Below are 26,188 nucleotides of genomic sequence, written 5' to 3' on the forward strand. Positions count from 1 at the left end.
AAGGAGGAGGAGGGGTATAAAGACATGCTCAGTGTAAGCACATCAAGGTTAAGGTAACAAGGTGGGGAAGTGGCACCAGGTTCCAGATGGGTTGAGGCTCCTTCAACAATGCCCCACCCCTGTTTACTGTGCACCAACCAGGCAGGGACAGGAATGCTAAAGGCTGGGAGTGGTGTTAGAACTGAACAGGGTGTGTACTACACATGTGTCACTGTGTGTGTATATCTGGTCCTATGTGCTAGAGCATGTGTTCACAGAAATAAAGATTTGCACACCCATCTGTTTGTGGATTTGGAAAGGGGACAGTGAAAAAGAGAGAGCACAATTTTGGCTAAGAAGCTGGAATAGAGATTTGAGTATCAGTTTCTTGGGTTCCCTTTATTGGATACCCCAATATCACTGGGGTTAAGAGTGAAACTAGCTGGAGTGGTTTGGTGCTCCCCAGGCATTTTATGAACCGAATAAGAAGAGGGGAGGGCTCTACTCCCAGCACATGCCACAGTTACCAGATTAAGCTGGTTGCCTTGGTAACCTCCTCTCTGGGCAGGATTTGGGATTGTCGGTTAGGAAGGGGGAAGAATTGGGGAGTGTGGAGGGTGTGGGGGGGTGGAAATAAAAGGGGCAGAGAGACTTCTGGAAACTGGAAGCTTTGGGAGCAGGACCCCAGCACCCCTCCAATTACTCAAGGATATCAGGCAGACACTAATTTCTAGACCTTGAATCAGAGAGGAAAGCCAGCCTCAAGTCATGGTCCTTGTAGAGCAGCAGTAGTTCTCACCCTAACTGCATGCTGGAACCCCGGGGGAACTTCTCAGAAACAGTTGATGCCCAGGCCACACCCCAAATCAGTTAAATCCGATCTTTGAGGTGGGGCCAAAGTTTACGGTATTTTTTAAAAGATGCCTAAGTGATTCAAATAGCCAGGGTTGAAAATCACTGCCCTAGAGGGACAACCCAACCCAAGTGGCTGGAGATGCTGGCAGACAACTTTGAGATTCTAAGACCTTGCTGTCCTCAGTTGTCCGCAAGTTAAGCTTGTGTGCTGACCACACGGGGGACGGGGGTTGGCAGGGCATCATGGAAGAAGTAGAGGGAGAGGGTATGATTCAGAACTGTGAGGAGATCAGGGCAAAAATCTTTAACTGAGAGCCCAGCCCATGGACTTCTAGAAGAGGATTGGGCAGGGCTACCCAAGGATGATCCTTCTGCCCCTTAGACTCCCCTTCTTTTTGCCCACCGAGAGGCAGACTGGGGCGAGGGGCAGAGAGAACCTGGGGGCTTTGCTGAGCTTGAGTTTCTTCTTGCTGAGCTGGTTACCAGGGCAACAGAGAGCAATGGGATCTAACTGCAGGACTGGGGAAGCAAGAGGCAGGGGTGAGGGAGGAAGCATCTTAACATACTCATTCCTCCTACTAGTAACCCACCCCCAAGGCTGGCTGGCATTCTTTGCATGACCTCAGAGATCAGGCCCATAGTTACCCATCACCCTGTGGGGGAGGAGAAAGGAAGCAACATGACTTGACTTGAAGAGAAATGAGGGATGGGGGTCAGGAGAGTCACGGTCCTCTGGGTGTAGCAGCAGTACCAAGTGGTGTAGGAAGAGTTGCAACTGTCATTTTAAGATGCACCACGATGCCCATGCCCCCAGTGTACAAGGATTTGTGGGACCCAAGAACAGATGCTGCCAGCTCCACATTAAACTCAACTGCTCTCCCGTACCAGGGACAGCCTCTGTAGTCAACTTCCACCCCACCAAGGACCTGGAGGAAGAAACAGTCAACTCAAAGCTAGGAACTGCCCTGTACACATGGAGGCCAAGTGGCCTAGGTAACCAGCAGAATGAGCCCAGCTGGTGGTCTTTCAATTGCCCCTCCTCTATACCTGTACTAAGATTGATAGGAGCCTCTCTTAGACTGTCATCCTGAATACTTCAGTGCCAACATCTTTACTTTTCAAGAAAGCTAGGGGCCAGCCCAGTGGCATAGCAGTCAAGTTGGCACACTCTGCTTCAACAGCCCAGAGTTCGAGGGTTCAGATCCCGGGCATGGACCTATGCACCACTTATCAAGCCATGCTGTTGTAGACATCCCACATATAAAATAGAGGAAGATGGGCACAGATGTCAGCTTGGGGCCAATCTCCCTCAGCAAAGAGGGTTAGCAGTGGATGTTAGCTCAGGGCTTATCTTCCTCAAGAAAGAAAAGAAAAAAAGCTAGCTACCTACACCTTCTCCTCACCCAGTTCCTGGTAGAGTTGTATCGACACCTGATAAATTACCCTGGTAAACTTACTTGTCAAACACAAAGGCAGGCATGAGGGATGCTTAGATGTTCATGTGGGTAAGCAGCATCTCACCAGTTTTTCTGTCCTTGATACTTCCAATCTAAGGGACTCGTGATATCCTGCTATCTATATGGCAAGGTGGTTAGGAAAGATAACTGATGGGGAGTGCAGGCACACTTACGGCCTCAAAGGCGCTCCTCACCTCTTTGGGCTTCCACTTCACAAGTCTGACCTGGCTCGAGTAGTAAATGTGACTCTGGGGGATCAGAGTCCTCTTCCCTCCCTCCCAAATCAAGATTCATGCAAAACACTAGCAAACAAGCCAAGTTTACAGTCTAAATTTTATTATTTCCAAGTCACAATGCTGATCACAAATGTGCACCCTTTAAAACAGTAACAAAAAACAACACACACGGAAAAATCTTTGCAATGAAACACAGCGGACCAACAGAGACAACTGTCACAGTGTCTTAAGGTCTGGGAATCTGGGCATGCTGCCCACAGGCTTGAGGAGACATCTTCAGGTTTAAGGCAAAGGGAACAGCCTACAAAAGGCACAACCACCAGCTACCCCTAGAAGAATGTTTTAGGTATTTCCTCCTTGGGGGTTACAGCTTGAGTGCCTCTCCCCTCTCCCCACCCCACACCTGTGACTAAGAGTGGTCAGGCCAGCTGCTGGAGAGAAGGAATAGAAATACAGTGACGCTACTTCGGGAGAGACACAGCCGCCACCTTCTCCCTCAGATTCTGTAGAAGGACAGGGACAGGGGCCAAATTACCCCTGGCAGACACAAGTGCTGCAGTAACAGTAATCTCTTCCGCAGAGGCATCAGGGAAGTGGTTCAATGCCATGGAAGGGAAGGAGGGAGGGAGGAGCCCTTGCCCCAAAAGTGACTGGCTTCCTTAGGCCTTAAGCCCAGGTGTGGTATCTTCTTCTGTTTCCAAGGACAGAAATAGAACTTGGGAAAAATAAGGTAGTAACATCTAAAACATTTGTAGCAGGAAAGACATGAAGAGCAATTGCAAAGGACAGGAGAGAGTGCTTGCTGGGTAATATCTGCCTCTAGAGATGCATTGGTCCACAGCAACTGGAAACGGGGTGTGGTAGGAGGGATGGAAAGGAGAGGAGCACGGCCCTCTAATTCCACTTACCTCAAAGACTGAGCCCCGAGGACTGTGTGAATACATATCCCTAAGATGCAAAGGCTCTCAACTCTACCCTTCCTTTCTCATCAAAGCATCTGGTTTGCCTTCTCTCCCCACAGTAGAGACTTTTCCCTCAACAGAACACTGAAGCCGACCAGAGTACAGGGACTGATAGAGGCTCGGACTCCTAGAAACCAAAGGCAAGAAGAAAGGCTCCTACCACAAACTTTGAGCTTTTCTCCATAATAGGACACTGTGCAAACAGCTATGTTTCCATAGGGTTAAAGAAGTTAAGAAAATCCAAGTATACAATAACAAAACCAACCAAAAATGAAAGGCCAGCTCTTTGTAGACTTAGTGGGAGAAGACTAGCTGGTGCATTCTCAATTATCTGGGATGCAGGAGAGAGTCAAAAGGGAACCCAGAAGAGCTAGCAAACCAGAAGGAAGAACTTGTCTCATTTAAAAGCTGAGAGAGAAAAAGAAACAGACAGAGAGAAAGAAACTAAAAGAATATTAAGTTAAGAATAGCAAGCCAGGCTTTAAAAACGAACATCTCAGAAAACAAAACAAACAGGAAAGAGCTTCCCTGGGAGCAGAAGACACTTGAATTTCCCAGGAGAAAGTGTAGAAGAGCAAAAGACATGGGCTTCTAGATGCAGAGCTAGAAGCCTGGGCTGTCTGGATCTCTGCTCCTCTGAGCACAGCCAACTCAAGTACAGAGTGGAGATGGGAAGAAGTCCACTTGTTTCTCCCTTTCTCCAAAAAAGCCTGTCCTCAGAGAAAGGCAGGGGTTCTCCTCATTCAGCTGCTTGCCAGTAGGAGCAAGCCCTTATCTCTGAAGCCCTCCTGGTAGCAGACAGCCAGTTGTATTTCTCTTCTCTCCTGGGTTCTCACCTCTGCTGTTCTGAAAGGGGTGGGAAAAAGGGAAGAACCACCAAATTATTAATGGACCTTCTAGGCATTTCCAAGTTGTTTTCAAAAAGCTACACTTCTATGGGGCCGGCCCTGTGGCCAAGTGGTTAAGTTCATGCACTCTGCTGCAGCGGCCCAGGGTTTCGCCGGTTTGAATCCTGGGCGCGGACATGGCACTGCTCATCAGGCCACGCTGAGGCGGTGTCCCACATGCCACAACTGGAAGGACCCACAACTAAAAACACACAACTATGTACCGGGGGACTTTGGGGAAGAAAAGGAAAAATAAAATCTTAAAAAAAAAACAAAACAGCTACACTTCTAAATAACGTGTTTTATTAAAGTAATGTTCCTAAAAAACCAAACCAAAACAACAACAAAACTCCCATGGTCTTTGTCCTCCATGACCTTTAGAATTGGCTCTGTTCTAACACCTCAAATTTAGATTTCCCCTCTCCTCAATAAAAAAACGCCCTCCTGCATTTTTTCCTTGCAGCTTCCCAAATGAAATTCTGCCAAGTTATCAATGGTTTCTACTTCAGCCCTACTCAATGCATTCGCAAAACAAAGAAGCTGGCAAATTTTGGGGCTCCTTTGAGACTTCCCCCAAGACATCCCATGATTATAACTTAAAAAATCAGACAATTGTTTGTTTGTTAAGCATTAGTTTTAAGAATGCTGGGGAAAAAAATGAATGTTGTAAGAGTCATGGTAAGTTATTCACTTACTTTTATATGATGTTAGATTTAAAATATTCAGAAACTCATATTAACTGGAACCCCTGCTTACAACCTGAAATAATAAAGTTGGAATTTGTTATCAGGTCATAAAAAAAGACTGTTTTCCACAGAAACACACCCAGAAAAGGAATGCAATCTTCTGGGGAAAAGGAAAACCCACTGAGTAGGATGTGCCCTAAGCATAGGAAGGAGCTCTCATACCTCAGGTGGTGGGGGCTTGATGGTGACTGGCTGGGGAGTCCTCCGGGGTGGGGAGGGCTTTGGCTGCACCTGCTGCTGGGCAGGGTTATAGTAGGTCACTCCTCCATACACCTGCGATGGGGCCTGGGACCCCAATAAGCCAGAAGAAAAAGTTAGGAATTAATTCATCCATACTATGAAGAACAGGAAACACTATTAAGGCACAAAAGTAAGAGTGTTAGGGAATTTATAATTTTTTAATTCTCTAAGTGCCCCTCTTTAAAATAAAGTGATTATTCATTTCTGCCTTAATAATGTCATAATTATGCTCTGGTTCCTACTTCTTCAAAGTACTGCCCAGCTTTCTCTAATTCCTATCATCAACTGACAAATGGAAGAGGCTGAGCTTAGTGGTGACACTCCAGATACCAGATGGTGTCAACCCGCTGGGAGTGAAGCAGTACAGGGAGGGGTAGGGCTGTTAAGCACCATACAGTTTCTTTATATGCAGGTGAATAAATATGAAGATGTGATCACCTAAGATGTACCAAACCACTTGAACGAAACACCATCAAAGAAACAGAAGAGAGTAAATGGATGATGGGCATTACGTAAGCTGCATTTCCAGCTCCACACCACCAAGAGGCGTCCTGGCGCCACATGTAAATCAGTGGCATTGAAATGTTCTCTCCAATTCCTTGAGTGTCCTCCCCATACCACATTCCTCTCTGATTTAAAGGATGTGTACCTAGAAAAATCTGCTCATTAGCCATCTCACCTGTGTATTAGGATACAGATGAGGCGGTGGTGGGGGAGGCAGTGCCCCTGGAGCATAAGGGTAACTGGGATTACCAAAGTTCATGACTCCTGGAGCAGAAAAGTAAGTAGGAGCAAGCAACTGCTGAGGTGGTGGCTGTCCTGGAGACATGGACACGGGTGGGGGATAGAGACCTGGATTGGGCAGAGGCGCCGGTGTCTGGTGGGGATGTAAACCTGGACAAGAGGAGGAAAACAAAAATTGAAATAGAAGATAACACCATTTCCATGGGATGGCCTGGCTGGGCTGCTCAGCACAAACAGGCTCAGGATGGAAGTCCTCAGGATGGACCCAAGAGGAGTTTGTTGCCCAAGCAGCAAGAGTGCCTAGACTCATAGGCAAGCAGCACAGAGCTCAAGAGGATGGGATCTGTGAAGACCCAAACACACATTCTCCCGTACTGGAAGCATACAAGCAGAGGTGCAAAGCTTACCTGGGTGGGGAAGGTGCATTTCTGGCTGCACAATCATGCCCTGAGGAGGCAGTGGAGCAGGGCTGTCACCATGGGTATAGATTGGTCCCTGGAACTGCACTGTAAGATATCACATTGGGACTCTCATAAACCCTCACTCTTCATATCACACAGACAAGTCTCCTTGTCCCCCAAGCTCTTTAAAAGATGTTCTCAACTTTCCATGTGAAGAAAACAGCAACCAGACAATGATAACCACTGTGAGAGGTCAGAAGAGAAATTCAGGAGGCAGGAGGCTGGTCTCTTAGTTCACTTCACCCTGCCAAGAAAGGTACCCCAACAATAAAAAAAAAAACTCACGTGCATCATAGTAATGTCCCTCCATGATACTGATGTGCACAGGAGGGGCAGGGGGCTCTGGCACAGGTCTTTGCCGCTGAGATGAATAGCGTTTGGCTCGCCCACCCTGGACACCCTGAAATAAAGAGGTCTGAGCAAGAAGACTTCCAGAGGGCTGACTCTTGTATCAAGCCTCGTTTAGGTGCATAGCACCTTCCTTTAGGTGCTGCAAAACACTTACTTGGGACATGGAAAGTCTTTAAAAAGCATTTGCAAAATGAAGTGAAAAACCATTGAAAAACACCAAGATCTGAATCACCTAACCCCTCTATCCTAACTTTCTGGAGACCCAAATTAAAAGAAACATGGGTAAACAATAGGAAAACTGACTTCAAGACCGTATCTTGGTTTAAACAGTGCATAAGCTATTACATGCAGCCCCCTCCCCATCTACCCGCTTTTCCCTTTCTGTACCATTTCTTCCATCCGGTTAAACTGAGGTGGAGGTCCTGCTCCCATGTGTATGTGGTTAGGCATACCTGTAATACACCAAAAAAGTCACTGCTGCAGAGCAGACACATGTGAGTGGGACTAAAGATAGCATCAAGAAAATGACAGGTTGAAGAATCCAACATGGGGAATAACTTTCTTCTTTTAAATTATCTCTGCTTCCTGTCAACACCAGCATCTGGAAATTTGCCCCCACTGCCTGCCACCTTAATATAGCAATAACATGAAAAAAATTACTTCAGTGAGAAAATCCAAGTTCAAATTTTTCCCACCACATACTTCCCTGTATAGAATCCCTGGGAGGGGGGCTGGCCCCATGGCCGAGTGGTTAAGTTCACGAACCCTGCTGCGGCAACCCAGGGTTTTGTCAGTTCAAATCCTGGGTCCGGACACGGCACCGCTCATCAAGCCATGCTGAGGCAGCGTCCCATATGCCACAACTAGAAGGACCCACAACTGAAAATACACAACTATGTACCAAGGGGCTTTGGGCGAAAAAGGAAAAATCTTAAAAAAAGAATCCCTGGGGGGCTGGCCCCGTGGCCGAGTGGTTAAGTTCGCGCGCTCCGCTGCAGGCGGCCCAGTGTTTTGTTGGTTCGAATCCTGGGCGCGGACATGGCACTGCTCATCGGACCACGCTGAGGCGGCATCCCACGTGCCACAGCTAGAAGAACCCACAACGGAGAATACACAACTATGTACCGGGGGGGCTTTGGGGAGAAAAAGGAAAAAATAAAATCTTAAAAAAAAAAAAAGAATCCCTGGGAGGTTATAATTAGCATATTACATTATCAAACATATTGAAAAAACCTCAGCCCCAAAGTTTCTGAGCAACAACGGGACAGGGGAGGACTGTTCTCTAAATCCACGTGATTATTCCTGACCACAGAAGTCTGGGCTTCAAGTGTAGGAAGAGATTCCCCTCTGGCTGAAAATGACTAAAGACAAAAAAGAAATATTCTAGAGACTATCTTCCAACGGTAATAAGATATTGGTAGGAGTTGTACTCCTCTATCCAAAGATCAATTCAAGGTCCCATTTAGACTACCATCATTTTTGGTTTTCGAAAATCACGCACATCAGAGAAGGATGCTAAAACTCCCAGTCCAAACGAGGATTTCTAATCTTTAAATTCAAATTAAGACTTCAGAAACTAAAGAGGGGCTGGCCCAGTGGTGCAGTGGTTAAGTGCGCCCGTTCTGCTTTGGCAGCCCAGGGTTTGCCGGTTTGGATCCTGGGTGCAGACATGGCATGGCTTGGCAAACCATGCTGTGGTAGGTGTCCCACATAGAAAGTAGAGGAAGATGGGCACGGATATTAGCTCAGGGCCAGCCTTCTTCAGCAAAAAGAGGAGAATTGGCAGCGAATGTTAGCTTAGGGCTAATATTCCTCAAAAAAAAAAGAAACTAAAGAAAAAATCCTTTGAACTATCTGATTGGAGGAAGACAACGAAGAATGGACAAGAGGGATGGTAAATAGGTCCTAGTCTCTAGAACTATGCTGTCCAATATATCCACTAGCCACATGTGGCTACTTAAATTTCAATTAATTAAAAGATCAGTTCCCCTCTCACCCTGACCACATTACAAGTACTCAAAAGCACCATCATTACAGAAAGTTCTACTGGGCAGCCTGGTTCTAGAAGATTAAGGAAATTAGAGAGGTTTTACCTTCAAAGAGATTAGAAGATACTCATCCAAATTCAAATGAGTATGTTTCTGCCTTCAAATGTTTAACCATTAGCTCAAATAATAAGAACACTACCTTTTTCTTCCAGTTTTTCTACAAAGTGGTAAATGATTCTGCACTCAGGAGGTCCATATTGATGACTGATCAGTTAATAGAAGGCAAAGTAGTGGGGTAGATAAAATTGCTCTGAGGTCTTTGGAAGATATACCTATGAATCCATCTGTTTTTTTCAGTTAATGAAAATGTAGTTATTCGTCAATCACCAGCTCCCTCAGAGATATAAGTCACATGCCACTAAGCTGATGATACAAAGGGAAAAAGGCTAGTCATTACCTCTAAGGTACCTACCCCGAAGCTCACGTGGTTGCAGGAATGAAGGCTGCCCTGGACTCCAATTTTGTTCGGTTATATTTAGTTGTGCCACGTCTTGCTCAAGTCCACCTGTACTAGAATCCACTGGAGGCTCCCAGTTACCAGTCTTAGCAGGTGGAGGAGGGGTAGATTCTGGGACTGAAGGTGCTGGGGTCAGCCCTTCGGGTGGAGGGGGCACCTCCTCTGCAACCTTGACAGCATCTCCAGCTTTGATTCTGGTTCTTCTTGCCCGGGAATACGATTTCTTCTCAACAGGCCTATCAGGGGCCGGTGGTGCAGTGTCAGGAGCAGGAGCTGGTATCTCTGAGGCTGCCTCTTCCTTCTCAGGACTGCCAAGCACTTGAGCATCTGCTTCGGGAGACGGATCCCTTACAGGAGTCTGCTCCAGGCGCCGTGACCGGTAACTAGTCTCATGTTTAACAGTCTCACCAGACCGGCCACCATACTGCCCACCAGCCTCCATAGGCCTAAAACCAGCACGACCTTCCTTGAAACCCCCAGATCGAGAGTAACTCCTAGGAGCAGACATGCGGCCAGTCCCTGCAGCATTCCTATTGATAAATGTCCTTGGTGGTAGGGTGCCCCCAGGACCTTGGTGGCGATGGGACTTGTTTGGCCGCTCACCAATCCAGTTTGGATCTCTTTGTGGAGGACTCCCAAACCTGAATAAATGGAATGGAGAAAGTCTTAAGAAAAGAAATAACAAAAGGACCACTAGAGATATAAACTGAGGGTCAGGGACTTACCATATTCCTCACCCATTCAATTACGGGCTAGAAAGGCATTTTTAAAAGCAGAGTTCTTTCTACAAATACCAACAGAGTAGGCTCCCAAATTTCCTCACCTGGGTTTCCGGATTCTCCGCGGTTTGATGTCATCGGGGTTGTGAGCTGAGCGGATGTCATAGCCATAAAGAGCAATGAGCTCCTGTCGAGACTTTGGAGCCTGTTCGTCTTCCCGAAACTTATCGTGTTCCCAGCGACCCTCATCCTTCCACAGCTTTCGCTGACGCCCCTTGGGTCTGGATAAAACCAGGGAAAAGTGTCTTAGGTTGAGAGACTCTGCCAAGTAAAAATGTTCATGAAACACACATGGTTGGGCAGGGAAACAGTAGGAACTTCATGTAGTGTCCCCATCTTCCCAGATTATACAAAACAGGCCTTCGAAAAGCAAGAGTGAATCATAGCACCGCAGGTCTGATGGGCTCAAGTCTAACAGGAATACAAATGAAGAAAGACTTCACTTCAAACTACTCGGCACTTTGGAAACACCTCTCTCCTATAAGGCAGCCTATGCAAGCACTTCATATCCCAGAGGCCTTGAGCCTCAGATTAAGGAAGGCAGTGGAAGTGTGGGTCTGGACCCCAACTCTTTCACCAAGAGTTACCAAATATTCTAAGCCTCACTTTTCTCATTTGTACAAGAGGGAGAATCATAATGCATACCTTAAAATGTTGTGAGTAGTAAATGAGATAATACACATAGCACTTAGCAAAGTCCTGGCATATAGTAAGTACACACTACTATACTAAACACATACTAAATAGCAGAAAATGGCTGTTACCTGACTTCTTCCTCCTGAGTTTGCCCTCGAAGATCATGCTCAAAGAAGAGTCCTTTCCGGGGTATGTATGCTGGGTTCTTCCGATCTTCATCATCATCCAAATGCTTAGGGCCCTTTTTACCCAGTTTGTTCTCCACAGGCTCTGTGCTCTCCTAGAGAACATATAAAGGGCTCCTTACTTCCTCCAAGGTTAAAAGCCACTATACCAGCCCCCAAATGGGTGGGTACTGACCTGTCCATCCCCACTTTGCCTCTCTCCAGTCACAGTGCCTTTGGTGTCAGGCTTTTCTTCTCCTTTCTCTTCCTTTGCTGAAGAATTAGCAGCATCATTGGCCTCTGACTTCAGCTCCACTTTGGAGTTTTCCTCTTCACTGTACTCCCCTTCTTCACCCTGAAAAAAATTTCCCCATCAGCTATGGAGATAAGATCTGAATGGTGCATTTTATTTACTTTCCATTCTTTAGGAAAAGATTTTCCAACAAACTTTTACTACAATGTAAGAATTAAAAGCAAATACATCAATATTCTTCCTAAAATTTTTAGAGGATAAGGGCACTATTTAAAAAAGCACATTAAAAAATATATACACACATACACGTGCTTATACAGATCCATGTACGTTTTCCAGGAAGATATGCAAAGAGCTCTAAACAGTGGCGGCCTCTGGGGAAAGAGCCCAAGGGATATGGATGGGAGGCTTTAAAGTGCCTAGCATAGGGGCTGGCCCCCTGGCCAAGTGGTTAAGTTCGAACGCTCCGCTGCAGGCAGCCCAGTGTTCCGTTGGTTCAAATCCTGGGTGCGGACATGGGACTGCTCATCAAACCACGCTGAGGCAGCGTCCCACATGCCACAACTAGAAGGACCCACAATGAAGAATATACAACTATGTACTGGGGGGCTTTGGGGAGAAAAAGGAAAAAAAATAAAATAAAATCTTTAAAGTGCCTAGCATAAAGAAGGAGCTTAATCTTTGTTGATAATTTCTCTCCCTTTCCATGAACTCTCTCTTAAACATTAATGCCTAATAACAACACTCTAACTCAAGTTGTGAATTCTCTCATCACAAAACAGCTTACAGCAAAGATTCCCAACCTTTCAGACCCCTTTTAGGATCTAATATTTTCATGGATTCCCATGAGACATACCCCAGAAAGTATACATGACTGAGAAAATACATAATGAAAAACAACTGCTATACATTTAATACTATAAAATATATTTACATTTTATTAATTTATATATATTCAAAATAGCAGTACATAAAGGTGGGAGATAGATATTTAGTCTAAAGAGAATGAGAGCTGAGCTAGCAAACTCCTTGTAATAAATAACTCCATGACTTCCCAAGGCACTACTTACCCTCAAGCTGGGAAATAGTGGCTTACATTTTTGATGTCTATGATATGCATACTAAATTTTCTGCAGCATGAGATCCCTTTATCCAACAACTCTGTCGAGAATTATGTAATTATGAGATTTTGACTTGGAAAACCTTAGGGAACAACTTGTAAAACTACTGCCTCTTAGAAATGAAAAAAAGCCCAACTGCTCTCTCTCCTCTCCACCATCTTCTTCCCTCTCTTACCACATCGAGATTAGATAATCCTGCCTGTGACAGAGAAAGTGTTGGGTCTGTCCACACAAAGGGTGTCCTTAGGGCATCCTCTAGGGAAATAGGGGCCACTAGAAAGGATCAGGTAAGAGAGGTCTGGCTAGTTCCAGGCAGGGAAAAGGAGCAGCTAAGGCTCACGCTAGGGGGCCTGGCTTTAGAACAGAGCTACTCTTATCTCGTCCTCCCAAGATTTGGATATAAGGAGGCAGAGAACTACAGGCTAAGGAGATAGGTTTAGAGACCTGTAAGAACATAAAGAAACAAGTTCAAGGGAAGGTGGTCTAGTCCCCACTGCTGGCATAATATGTCAGGGTAACAATACACCTCTGCAACCTGGTAAATATATGTACACTGGGCTCTTATTCTCCTACTGGGTTCTCATTGACCTGAACCAGGCCCTCTTGTAACTCCAGACCCAGGAATCTGATCAGAGACTCTCTGTGAGATTCCTGATAAAGCAAGAAACTTTCAAGCTCAAAGTTGCGGCCCTTTCTTCAAATAGAGCTGAGTCTGCCTGATTGGCCCAGATAAGCCAATTAATCCTTCTTTCCCATTCTTCCCTATTCAGCATCTGGGTATTTAGGCCTCAAAGTGTTTTGGGTTAGGATTTCCAGAAAGATGAATCTGTTATGAAACCCACAGAATTGAGGGAGACTGCTTGACCACAGCCAAACTATGAGAATCAAGCCTTTATCCACGACTTTTTTTTTTTGAGGAAGATCAGCCCTGAGCTAACATCTGCTGCCAACCCTCCTCTTTTTGTTGAGGAAGGCTGGCCCTGAGCTAGCATCTGTGCCCATCTTCCTCTACTTTATATGTGGGATGCCTACCACAGCATGGCTTGCCAAGCGGTGCCACGTCCACACCCGGGATCCGAAGCGGCAAACCCCAGGCCGCCGAAGTGGAACATGTGAACTTAACCACTGCACCACTGGGCCGGCCCCCCGCAACTTTTTTTTTTTAAAGATTTTATTTTTTCCTTTTTCTCCCCAAAGCCCCCCCGTACATAGTTGTATATTCTTAGTTGTGGGTCCTTGTAGTTGTGGCATGTGGGATACCACCTCAACGTGGCTTGATGAGCGGTGCTATGTCCGCGCCCAGGACTCAAACCAGCAAAACACTGGGCTGCCACAGCAGAGTGAGTAAACTTAACCACTTGGCCACAGGGCCGGCCCCCCCCACCACAACTTTTTAACAACCAAGTACCCTTGATTCTTCCCATTTTCTCTCAATCATAAGAAATTTTCCCTCCTGAGAAGGGGATAGGTATGTGGTAAGCATTCAGTTTTTTTTTTTTTCTTGAGGAAGATTAGCCCTGAGCTAACTACTGCCAATCCTCCTCTTTTTCCTGAGGAAGACTGGCCCTGAGCTAACATCCATGCCCATCTTCCTCTACTTTATATGTGGGATGCTTTCCACAGCATGGTTTTTGCCAAGCGGTGCCATGTACGCACCCCAGATCCAAACCAGCGAACCCTGGGCCGCAGAGAAGCGGAACGTGCGAACTTAACCAATGTGCCACTGGGCTGGCCCCTCAGTTCTTTCTTTGATCCTATGTTCCCTGGAGGTTCCGAAGCAGACATTGCAAGAATCCTGCTTGGTGTGTACATGTGACCTTAATTCATTACACACTACCCGCCCCCCAGCCCCCAAACAGTGACTGAATTCAAACATCCTAAAATAGTATCACAGCATGATTAATGAGGGAACTTTGTTTTATGCCCCACCCTCTCTGGTCTGTGGTGGAATGTCAAATGAGGCAACTCTTTTATTCCAAATGAGAACTGATTTTGTTTCTAGGACAGGACAGAAAAATACAAATAGCATACTGCTGAGGAGACTCCAAATTAGAGTCAAAGTCTGGTCTAATTGAAGACAAGGTGCTACCATAGGGTCACATGGCCCTATAAACATGCCCTTGCTTTGGCTAAGGGCTGATATCAAAACCCTATTCCAGAGAGAGCTCCTCTGCTGATTCTACTGTTCAGCGAACACTCTTCCCAATTCTAAAGCCAGCTCTCCCCTGAAGCAACTGCTTCCCCGGCAGAATTCCCATGCAGAGGTTTAGCTCATTCTTCCACTCCTTACATATTTCAGAGTAAGAGTTGGAGCTGGTGTCTTCCTCGTTCTCAACGTCGAGTCTATTTTTTTTTCTTTTTTGAGGAAGATTAGCCCTCAGCTATCTACTGCCAATCTTCCTCTTTTTTTGCTGAGGAAGACTGGCCCTGAGCTAACATCCATGCCCATCTTCCTCTACTTTATATGTGGGACGCCTACCACAGCATGGCTTTTGCCAAGTGGTGCCATGTCTGCACCTGGGATCCGAACTGGCGAACCCTGGGCCGCTGAGAAGCAGAACATGCAAACTTAACCGCTGCGCCACTGCACCAGCCCCTCCAACTTCTTAAGACATCCACTCCCTTGACCTTTCCACCTTCTCCCCATCAATCAGTCCTTTCCCACATTCAATTTCCTCTCTCTAGTCTCCGCGGCCCATTCATTTCAATCACTACCAGTAACACCCTCAAGTCCCTTGCTACTCCCAAGTACCAGGACTGGACCAACTAAAATATATGCTTTTTCTAGGCCTACAACCAGACCACTGATCACCACCAAAGGTACTTCAAAAAAAAAAAAATCATAAAACTTAACACATCAGGGCCACCTCCAATCTCAGCTACTCAAACCTCCTTTAGTCTCACAATTCCTACCCCACCCCAACCCCAACCACCCTTCTTAATGTCTTTCCTTTTATTTCACAAGGAAAACCAAACAAAGAAGGAAACACAGCTTCCTCCCCACACACCTTTTCTTCCCACCTCTCTATAATTACAACGGTTGATGTTTCCCTTGTCTGGTTCCTATTTCTTCTCACAAACTCAGTTAAGGACACTAGCACACTTATTACCCACCTCCTCCCTTTTCTTTCCCTTTCTACTTGTTCCTTCAATCTTTAACCATACTTGATTCTCCAACTTTAAAAAATAACCACCAAACCCTCTCTTTACCTCATAGCCTCCATTCCAGCTACCATCTCTCTAGCCGCCCTTTCAGAGTCAAATTTCTTTTGAAACTTTCCTTGGAGGATTCTGGGAAAATAGCAGTGTAGCTTTTGATGTCAAACCTCCACATGAAGTAAGAGCTTCTAGACAGCAAAATCAAAGCCCTCTGGACAACATTTACAACCAAACTAGGTTACAAGGTATCCCCCAGACCCCAAAATACAAGCACATAAGAACAAAGCACCAACAGCCACAGGATCTGCGTCAGATTGCTGTCAGTAACGGCAGGAAGCAGAGAGTAGTAAATAGACCTGAAAACAGGAGAACTGTGAACTAATCAACAGGTATTCAACAGAAGGCAAAACTAAGAACAACAGGTGAAACTAACTAGGAGGAGTTTTACTGTCACCAATAGCATGTGAGCACAAGGGTCCTGCAGGGACCTGAAGAAGGCCTGAAGGGGCTAGAGCAAACTAACTGCTCTGAAATCTTGAAACTGACCTGGCTGCCAGGGTTCCCTTCTAGGATAGGGTCCCACACTGAAGAGAAACTGTTGAGAGGAGAATGAAATTAAGGAGGAGAGTGACAAAAGGAATAAAGGAAAGAGAAAGTTCAAAACAGGTTAGGGAAGGGAACGAAAGCAGGAAATCTCAGAAAGCAAGCCACCATATTTTTTTACTGCTGTAAGAGAAGAACAGAAGGAGCTTTATTAAGTTAGAAAAAGCTACTCTGAGCCACACTTCCTTCTAAAAGATCAGGAAAACTGATTTTACACAAAAATCAACGACAGAAAAATACAGAGATCAAATCCCACAGAAACTTATGAGGAAAAAAATAAGTAGAAAACCATTCCTACAATGAAAGCATTTCAGAAAGACATGCACATATATCAAAATTGTAACTTCTATTTCAAAATGAGCTAAAAAGACATTTTAAAAAAAGTATATAAGACAGAACATCAATCAGAATTGGAAAAACTCAAAAATGAAATGAAAGAACTCAGGAAGGTATCAGAAATTAAAGAAAAAAATCATTTCAAATACAAACTCTAAAACTAGAAGGAACACAAGAGGGACACACAATAATAACGCCTTAAGAAAAATACAAAAGTGAAAAGGAAAGAAGTATTTAAAAATCACAAACAAATGAAGAGAAAGATAAAAAGGATTAGTGAGAAAGGATCAAATACTGAAGAGAGGCAAAGAAATTATTTGGATAAGGGTTCCATGATATACTACAGAGCACATCTAATACCTGTGAACACTGACCCAGAATGACCAACACCAAGACAATTCTAACAGAATTACTGGACCTTAGAGAAAATATATTGGGACTATCTAGACAAAAACAGCAAATGACCGGGGCCACCCCGGTGGCACAGCAGTTAAGTGCACACGTTCTGCTTTGGCGGCCCAGGGTTCACCGGTTCAGATCCCGGGTGCGGACATGGCACCGCTTGGCAAGCCACGCTGTGGTAGGTGTCCCACATATAAAGTAGAGGAAGAAGGGCATGGATGTTAGCTCAATGCCAGTCTTCCTCAGCAAAAAGAGGACTGGCAGCAGATGTTAGCTCAGGGCTAATCTTCCTCAAAACCCTCCCCCCCAAAACAGCAAATGATTTATAAGGGAAAGAAAATTAGGTGATCAGGCCAGCCTGGTGGCACAGTGGTTAAGTGCACACGTTCTGCTTTGGTGGCCTGGGGTTCACTGGTTCGGATCCAGGTGCGGACATGGCACTGCTTGGCAAGCCATGCTGTGGTAGGCGTCCCACAGAGAAAGTAGAGGAAGATGGGCACGAATGTTAGTTCAATGCACATGTTCGCTCAGGGCTAATCTTCCTCAAAAAGAAAAAAGAAAAAAGAAATTAGGTGATCATCAGTCAGTTTTGTTCAAGATAAACTCTTTGACTCCTATTTATCTTTCCACGGATCTGGAAATACAAATTTGCAGGAAATACAACACACAAAGGGAGCACACTGAGTTGTACCATGAGTGAGCAACCATCAAAATCTTTTCAAAGGATAAGTTGTAAGGATAAGAAAGAGACGAAAAACTAATCTGGAGACTAAGAGACAGATAAAATCTTAAGAAATAAGCAAGACTAAACTGTAATGTCTAGATATATACAGTTAGTAACAGAGAAGAAACGCAAGCAAGAAATGGACTACTATGAAAGTCAGGATATAAAATGTTTTTCTGGGGCCGGCCCCGTGGCCGAGAGGTCTAGTTCTTCTCTGTTCAGTACACCAGCCAAATGTGGCTCAATTTAAATTAATTAAACTTAAATTAGGGGCCGACCCAGTGGCGGCTTTCCTCGCGCGCTCCGCTGCAGGCGGCCCAGTGTTTCCTCAGTTCGAATCCTGGGTGCAGACATGGCACCACTCATCCAGCCATGCTGAGGAGGCATCCCACATGCCACAACTAGAAGGACCCACAACTAAGAATATACAACTATGTACTGGGGGACATTGGGGAGAAAAAGGAAAAAACATAAAATCTTTTAAAAAAAAAAAGTTTTTCTCTACCCTAGACAGGTGCTGTCCCAAAGGACTTTCTGGGATGATGGAAATGTTTCATCTATGCTGCCCAATACAGCAGTCACTAGCTACATGTAACTATCTAGTACTTAAAATGTGGCTATTGCAACTGAGGAACTTAAGTTTTAATTTAAGTGCTTTTTGTTGTTGTTGGTTTTTTGTTTTGTTTTTTTTTGAGGAAGATTAGCCCTGAGCTAATTACTGTCAATCCTCCTCTTTTTGCTGAGGAAGCCTGGCCCTGAGCTAACATCTGTGCCCATCTTCCTCTACTTTATATGTGGGACGTCTACCACAGCATGGCTTGCCGAGCGGTGCCATGTCCGCACCTGGGATCCGAACTGGCGAACCCTGGGCCACCGAGAAGCGGAACGTGTGCACTTAACCACTGCGCCACTGGGTCGGCCCCTAATTTAAGTTTAATTAATTTAAATTTAGCCACATTTGGCTGGTGTACTGAACAGAGAAGAACTAGACCTCTCTTTTAAAAAAATTTTTTTTTTAAAGATTTTATTTTTTTCCTTTTTCTCCCCAAAGCCCCCCAGTACATAGTTGTATATTCTTCGTTGTGGGTCCTTCTCGTTGTGGCATGTGGGACGCGGCCTCAGCATGCTGTGATGAGCAGTGCCATGTCCGCGCCCAGGATTCGAACCAACGAAACACTGGGCCGCCTGCAGTGGAGCGCGCAAACTTCACCAGTCGGCCACGGGGCCAGCCCCTAAAATTTTTTTAAAGATTTTACTTTTCCTTTTTCTCCCCAAAGTGCCCCCGGTACATAGTTGTATATTTCAGTTGTGGGTCCTTCTAGTTGTGGCATGTGGGATGCTGCCTCAGCATGGCTTGATGAGAAGTACCATGTCCGAGCCCAAGATCCGCACTGGCGAAACCCTCGGGCGCTGAAGTGGAGTGTGTGAACTTAACCACTCGACCACATGGCCAGCCCCCAAGACCTCTCTGTTAAGTTTCACACAGTATATACTAGATATCACCACTTCTTCAAAGTCCCACAGGTTTCTCAATCTCAAAAGATCCAAAACTTAACCCACCACTGTCCTTCCTGAAATCTCCTCCTCCTGTGGTCCCTTTCTTAGCAAAAAACACCATTCATCAAGCTGGGTATCCCTTTGACTCCTCCTTAATTCAGGCTCCACATTCAATCACTCAACAACTTCTGTTAGCACCACCTAAATCTCTCTCAAATATGTCCATGTCTTGCCAGTCCCACAGCCACGTCCCTTTACGGCACCATCATGATCCTTGGACTACTCTCATAACCTTTTTTTTTTTTTTAAGATTTTATTTTTCCTCTTTCTCCCAAAGCCCCCCAGGTACATAGTTGTGTATTTTTTGTTGTGGGTCCTTCTAGTTGTGGCATGTGGGACGCCGCCTCAGCATGGCTCAATGAGCAGTGCCACGTCTGCGCCCAGAATTTGAACTGGCAAAACCCTGGGCCACCGAAGCAGAGTGCGTGAACTCAACCACTCGGCCTCAGGCCAGCCCCCGACCCTCATAATCTTTTAACAGTTCTCCTTGCCTCCAGTCTTGCCTCATCCACAATTCATCCTCCACACTTAAGCTTTCGGTAGCTTTTCTTTCCTTGCTATTGGGATAACATCCAAACTCATTTACATGCAGAACGGTAAGTTACTATAAATTCACAATCACCAAACCTCAATGACCACTCTACACTGCCTGAAAGACTTTCCAGTGTTTCCATTCTCTAGTGACTACTGTAAACATTCCTCATCCCAAAATCTTGTCTCCCTTCTACTCTTTGCAGGTAACTTTACTGCTGACTTCAGAGAAAATAAAGCATCTCATCAATCACCACATTCTGTCAATTCCATAGCCTAAATAACTTTCAATTCTATCCACTTCTATTTTCACTGCCACCACTCCACCCATTCTACACTTACTTACTGCTTGCCTAGACTTCCACAATAACTTTTTCTTTCTTTCTTTTTTTAAAGATTTTATTTTTTTCCTTTTTCTCCCCAAAGCACCCTGGTACATAGTTGTATATTCTTAGTTGTGGGTCCTTCTAATTGTCGCCTGTGGGATGCCACCTCAGAGTGGCTCGATGAGCGGTGTCATGTCCGCGCCCAAGATTCGAACCCACAAAACACTGGGCTGCCTGCAGCAGAGTGTGCGAACCTAACCACTCGGCCATGGGGCCAGCCCCTCAGAATAGCTTTCTTAACTAGCTTTTCTGGCTCTAATCTTGCTCCCCTCAAATCAACTCTCCCCATTGCAGACAAAATGACTGTTAAAAAAATAATTCTCGGGGCCTGCCCGGTGGTGCAGCAGTTAAGTTCGCACATTACACTTTGGCAGCCAAAAGTTCACTGGTTCAGATCGCGGGTGCAGACCTATGTACTGCCTGTCAAGCCATGCTGTGGCGGGCATCCCACATTTAAAATAGAGGAAGACTGGCACAGATGTTAGCTCAGGGCTAATCTTTCTCAAAAACAAAAATTAGGGGCCAGCCTGGTGGTGCAGCGGTTAACTGTGCACATTCCTTTGGCAGCCCGGGTTTCGCCACTTTGGATCCCTGGTTCGGACATGGCACCGCTTGCTAAGCCATCCTGTGGTAGGCGTCCCACACATAAAGCAGAGGAAGATGGGCACAGATGTTAGCTCAGGGCCAGTCTTCCTCAGCAAAACGAGGAGGATTGATAGCAGTTAGCTCAGGGCTAATCTTCGTCAAAAAAAAAAAAAAATTTTAAATTTAAAAATATATAGTAAAAAAACCCAAAAAAACAAAAATAATAATTCTCAAATTTTACTGTGCACAAGCATCACCCTGGGAACTTGTTAACATAAAAACGCCCGAGTCCTTCCTCCATCTGTAAGATTCTATTTCAGGAGGACTGGCCTACTGGATTTCCTGATGCATATGTCCCTTGGATCTGACAAACTGCTTTAAAAGTTAAGTCTAATCCTTATCACACTCTTATTTAAAACCCTGTTATACTCCTTCACTTCCTTAGAATAAAATCCAAATATTTTTTTTTTTTAAAGATTTTATTTTTTTCCTTTTTCTCCCCAAAGACCCCTGGTACATAGTTGTGTATTCTTCGTTGTGGGTCCTTCTCGTTGTGGCATGTGGGACGCTGCCTCAGCGTGCTTTGATGAGCAGTGCCATGTCCGCGCCCAGGATTTGAACCAACGAAACACTGGGCTGCCTGCAGCGGAGCGTGCGAACTTAACCACTTGGCCATGGGGCCAGCCCCAAAATCCAAATACTTTTTAACCTGGCTTATAAGGTACTTTAAGATTTAGACTCAGACTCATCACTTACCACCCGTCATACTAAACTTTTCACATCCTCCAACTCGTCACACAGTCCATCCCTTCTAGCCCTTCTTCTCAGTGTTCCCAAAGCACCCTATGCTTCCAATATCATGGCACTCACCAAACATTACTGTAATTACTTTTTAACTCTCTATTTTCTCCCTCTGACACAGAATATAAATTCAATGAGGGCAGAATCATGTTTGCCTTTTATTCCAGTGCCTAATACAGCTCCTGGCACAGAGCAGGTACTCAAGAAAGAGAAAGAACAATCGGGGACCAGCCCTGTGGCCGAGTGGTTAAGTTTGCACGCTCCGCTGCAGTGGCCCAGGGTTTCGCCGGTTCGGATCCTAGGCGCGGACACGGCACCGCTTGTGAGGCCACGCTGAGGCAGCACCCCACAGGCCACAACTAGAAGGACTCACAACTAAAAATATATAACTATGTACCCAGGGGGCTTTGGGGAGAAAAAGGAAAAATAAAATCTTAAAAAAAAGAGAAAGCACAAATAAGAACCTTCATGATCTGGCCTCTGCTCATTATCTGCCTTTATTTCTTGTATCCACCTTGTACCAACAATGTTCCAGCCATATCAAACTACTTTCAACTTTCCAAACATTCAATCTTCTCTCCTATCTCTGGACTTTCCCAGCTGTTGTTCCCTCTGCCTAGAACACAGTTTGCCCGGCTAACTCCAACTTATTCCTTTCTGACTGCCTAAGATGGATTCAGTACCCAGCCATCAACACCCTACTTAACCCTATCCTCCAGCAGTTGTCACTAAGTCCTTTGACTGTCTGAATATCTGTGACTTCCTAAGTTGCAACATTCCTAAAGATGGGAATTTTGTTACAGTGTTCATTGTTGCATCTCCAGGGCTTAATGAAGTTTTAATATGTAGTAACAGTTCAATAAAATTTACAGAAAATCCACAATCCAATTCCCCTGGATATAACCCCAAGACCAAAACCAGAACTCAGGACTTCATTTAACAACTCCAGCAAACAGTCATTCTGATAGCACCTCTAGCAGTTCACCCAATCAAAACAAGCAAGCTAACAAAAGACTGGCTTAGGGAATCTTTCTCCCAGACACAGAGAAAGCCCCATCTTTAAACTGAGGGATGTTTCTGGCACAAACCACTCAGAATCCCACCCCTTCGAGGTCTTCAGATACATGTGGAAAGAAATATGCAACCAGATGGCTTCACTACTTAGGCAGCATAAAATAAACTGTCAAACGTCCTGTGAAGGGCTTCAGGATGTTCTCATTCTCTTATTTAGAATCTTACTTTCTTCAGATACGGTGAAAAACCACCTTTTAACAGTGCAACACATGTGGCCTGAAGAGGCTTACACCAAAACTTTCCCTCACTCTAACTGAACAAGACCTTTTGTAGCAGTTTTTCAGAAGCATAAATGAAGAATGCACAAGAGGAGTAACAAGCAGGTCATGGTACACGTCTACATGTTTTTAAAGTACATTCCGCGACCTACACCATAGGAAAAAGAACCTATTACACTCACTTCTGAGTCTTCTGCACTTTCATAATCTGAGAGAACAGCTGAAAGAAAACAGAAATACATAAAGAAAAAAATGCAACACAAATTACTATAATTACATTTCCCCACTGCTTGTTATAGGTCAGGCTAAGACTTTCATTTACTTCTGACATCAAACTATGGGACAGTTCCATTTACACACGGGAAATAGGCTCAGAGAGTGACTTGCCCAAGATCTTACTGCTCAAACGTATTCTCTTAAGCGCTACGCTACCAAGAGCCACTTTGTGACACCCGCCCCCAATTCCTAACAGGCCGAGGGGACGTCATCTGCTGGAAGTTGATGACCTGAGTTTACGGGCAAAACTCTCGTCGTGATGCTACTCACCATCGCCCTCGATGCCATCTTCACTCTCCTGAAGGAAATAAGACACGGGTTAGTTCTGTGATTTCCAGACGGCAGAGAGTGGACGATTCAATACAAAATGGTTGAAAAGGGAGATGAGGGGAGGTACGTCTTTAACAAGTACCAACCGAGGGAGGTCTAGCCTCTTCACCTCCAACCCCAATTTCCGAATAAACATCCGCTTTCCATCCGCGACAGCTCTGCCGCCCCCTAAAACCCCCCAACCCCTCCTCTTCCCTTGGGGCTCCGGATGCAAACCGCACTGGGATAGCTCCCTTCTCTAACACAATATGCCCCGGCATCGACCATCAACTCGCAGCCTCCCACCATCGCCTACGCCCCGCCCGCGCGCACTCACACACTCCGACTCCTCGGCGCTCTTGGCACCCCCGCTCTCCAGCCGCCGCAAATGAAGGGCCCCGCCTCGGCCTCCGCGCTGGGAAGGCAGAGAGCCGCTCCCGCCGCCTCCAGCGCTGCCACTGCAGCTCCCGCCGCCCCGCGCCGGGGAACCGCCGCTGTCTGAGCCCGAAGCACCAGACTCTTCGTCTTCGGTGTCCTGCGAAGCGCGCTGGCGCCGCCGGTCCGCCATCTTACGGAGAGCGGCCGCCGTCGGCCAGCTCCTTACGTACCGCGCCCGTCGCAGGGACTGCCGGGAGGCTCCAGAGCTAGTCCCAGCATGCTTCACGTGCGGCGAGCCGCTCCTCTTTTCAGAGGGCGGGGCTGGGGGCGGGACTGGCGCCCTGCGGCACCTTTGCGGGCAAGCGGGATTACGTAAATCCGTGACGTGCGGGGGGGCGTGGCGCGGCTCTTGACTTCCCCTGGGTAGGCCCCGGGCAAGGGGAGCCGCGCTCGGCAAGTCTCCTCCGGTTCCTCCCTCGGCCATCTTGGGCTTTCCAAGTGGAAGGCGTCCTGCACAGCATTACTGCGGCATTGTAGCTGCTTCATGGTTTTCTCTTTCGATTTCTCGTTTCTACCTACGTTTGAAGCAGATTTTACTGCATTCGTTTTCTTGGTAAAATCACGAATCAAGGTAAATCTCTAAAGCCGTTGTGCTCCATCAGATTTGCCACACCGGCCCATCTTAAGCTGAAAGGCTAAGGAGAAACCACTTGTCTACAGTGAAGCCCGAGGATTGGGTGTTGCAGCACTACACTGTTTTCCCTGTATTCTCATTTCCCTCTTCATGTGTCTTTTCACCCGGGCCATCACCTCTCCTGAAGTGCAGGCTGGTATGATGCTAGTCTTACCAAGATTTTAGAACGGATTTAAAAAGAAGAGATTATCATAGGAACCGGCGTGGTTCAATATTCTCATATTTTCATTCTTGCTAAGGATTACCAGACGGATAGATGAGGGATTTTGATTTTGACTTTGGCAAGACATTTGTCACTAATGAAAGAAATCAGTGTATTTTCTTTGGACCGTAATGAAGACATGCAAAATGCGTGAGCTAAGTTATTAGTGCACCTACAGGAGTGCATATTGATAATACTCATCAAACAGAGAAAGGTCACTATAGCATAGCACAGATTCTGTCCTGTGTGATATTTTTACAAATTAGATGGTTAAGGATCCTGATGCTTAACAAATTCATAGACAATTTGAAAGTAGAAGGCATTCTGAATGCCTTCAGAGATAGAATCAGTATCTAAACAGATGTCAGCTGGTTAAACAAGTGGCCAAATGTGACAACTTGTAAATCCAGCTCCAAAAACCAATTGCCTAAGTTCAAAACGGAGGATAGATGATTTAGTAAATTAAAAAAAAAAATCTGCAGGATCTTATCGATCACAAGGTAAATTGATGCAAATAAACTTGCCAAGTTTAGTGTAAATAAGGAAAATAATATGCTGCCACTTTGCCTTTCAGCTGTTGGGTCTGGGTTCAGTTTTTTAATTTTTTTTTTTTTGGAGGAAGATTAGCCCTGAGCTGACTACTGCCACTCCTCCTCTTTTTGCTGAGGAAGACTGGCCCTGAGCTAACATTTGTGCCCAACTTCCTCTACTTTATATGTGGGACACCTACCACAACGTGGCTTTTGCCAAGTGGTGCCATGTCTGCACCCGGATCCAAACCGGCAAACTCCGGCCGCCAGAAGGGGAACTTGCTCACTTAACTGCTGCGCTACCGGGCCGGCCCCCAGCTTTTTAAATTAAAAAAAATTTTTTCTTGAGGAGTAAGGAAGATTGGCCCTGAGCTAACATCTGTGGCCAATCTTCCTCTTTTTGCTTGAGGATTGTCGCTGAGCTAACATCTGTGGTAGTCTTTCTCTTTTTTGTATGTGGGATGTGCCACAGCATGGCTTAATGAGTAGTGTGTAGGTCAGTGCCCAGGATCTGAACCCACACCCCCGGCCACTGAAGCAGAGGAGGCCAACTTAACCACTATGCCACCAGGCAGCCCCAAGGGTTCAGCTTTTAAATGGACATGAGCAAATTGTTCACTCATCCAGAGAGAAGTGAAAAATTCAAAATCCTTTCTTTTGAGGAACAATGGTAAGATCTCTGAATGTTTACCATGTAGACAAGACTGGGATAGCCATAGCAATCTTTATTCCAGGGACTATGAGGAAAAGGAGGGATTGATCTTTTTTTTATCATCATGGAAGGCAAAGCAAGAACCAATGGGCGTTGAGTTACAAGAAGTTAGATTTTTATCAACAAGGAAGAATTTTCTAACATTCAGAAAAAAAATGTATAGAAAAAAAGAAGCAGGACTTCATTTGTCTGGAATGTTGACAAGGGCAAATCATGTATTGGAGGTCAGACTAGATCACCTCTAAGGTCTTTTCAGCTATGAGGTTTTAAAAATTTGGACACCAAGCACCCTATACTCTATTGTTTTTAAAGTTGCCAATTATGTGTGTAAGGAA

General features: G+C 45.5%; 1 protein-coding gene across 1 annotated transcript; it reads right to left on the minus strand.

The window, feature by feature from the left end:
• Nucleotides 1-2,610: 2,610 nt before the first annotated feature.
• On the minus strand, nucleotides 2,611-24,069 carry CASC3 (CASC3 exon junction complex subunit). Its single transcript, XM_070562048.1, has 14 exons — nucleotides 23,675-24,069; nucleotides 23,299-23,326; nucleotides 22,935-22,972; nucleotides 11,199-11,357; nucleotides 10,967-11,118; nucleotides 10,247-10,423; nucleotides 9,379-10,064; nucleotides 7,306-7,370; nucleotides 6,853-6,967; nucleotides 6,514-6,612; nucleotides 6,042-6,256; nucleotides 5,285-5,407; nucleotides 5,072-5,135; nucleotides 2,611-4,335 (listed from the first exon to the last, which is right to left on the minus strand). The coding sequence occupies exons 1-13, from the start codon at nucleotides 23,903-23,905 to the stop codon at nucleotides 5,112-5,114; spliced, it is 2,112 nt and encodes a 703-aa protein (XP_070418149.1). The 5' UTR covers nucleotides 23,906-24,069; the 3' UTR covers nucleotides 2,611-4,335; nucleotides 5,072-5,111.
• Between the last annotated feature and the right edge of the window lie 2,119 nt (nucleotides 24,070-26,188).

This window comes from Equus przewalskii, chromosome 10 (assembly GCF_037783145.1).
Source record: "Equus przewalskii isolate Varuska chromosome 10, EquPr2, whole genome shotgun sequence".
Lineage (NCBI taxonomy): Eukaryota > Metazoa > Chordata > Mammalia > Perissodactyla > Equidae > Equus > Equus przewalskii.

What these genes read in the sequence shown, in the direction of transcription:
- CASC3 (XM_070562048.1), bottom strand. Translation starts at nt 23,905, where the DNA reads ATGGCGGACCGGCGGCGCCAGCGCGCTTCGCAGGACACCGAAGACGAA. An exon ending in GCAACCACGTGAGCTTCGGG is followed by an intron (nt 7,371 to 9,378) that starts GTAGGTACCTTA and finishes GGTGTATTACAG; the next exon opens with GTATGCCTAACCACATACAC. An exon ending in TTAACCGGATGGAAGAAATG is followed by an intron (nt 6,968 to 7,305) that starts GTACAGAAAGGG and finishes TCTTTATTTCAG; the next exon opens with GGTGTCCAGGGTGGGCGAGC.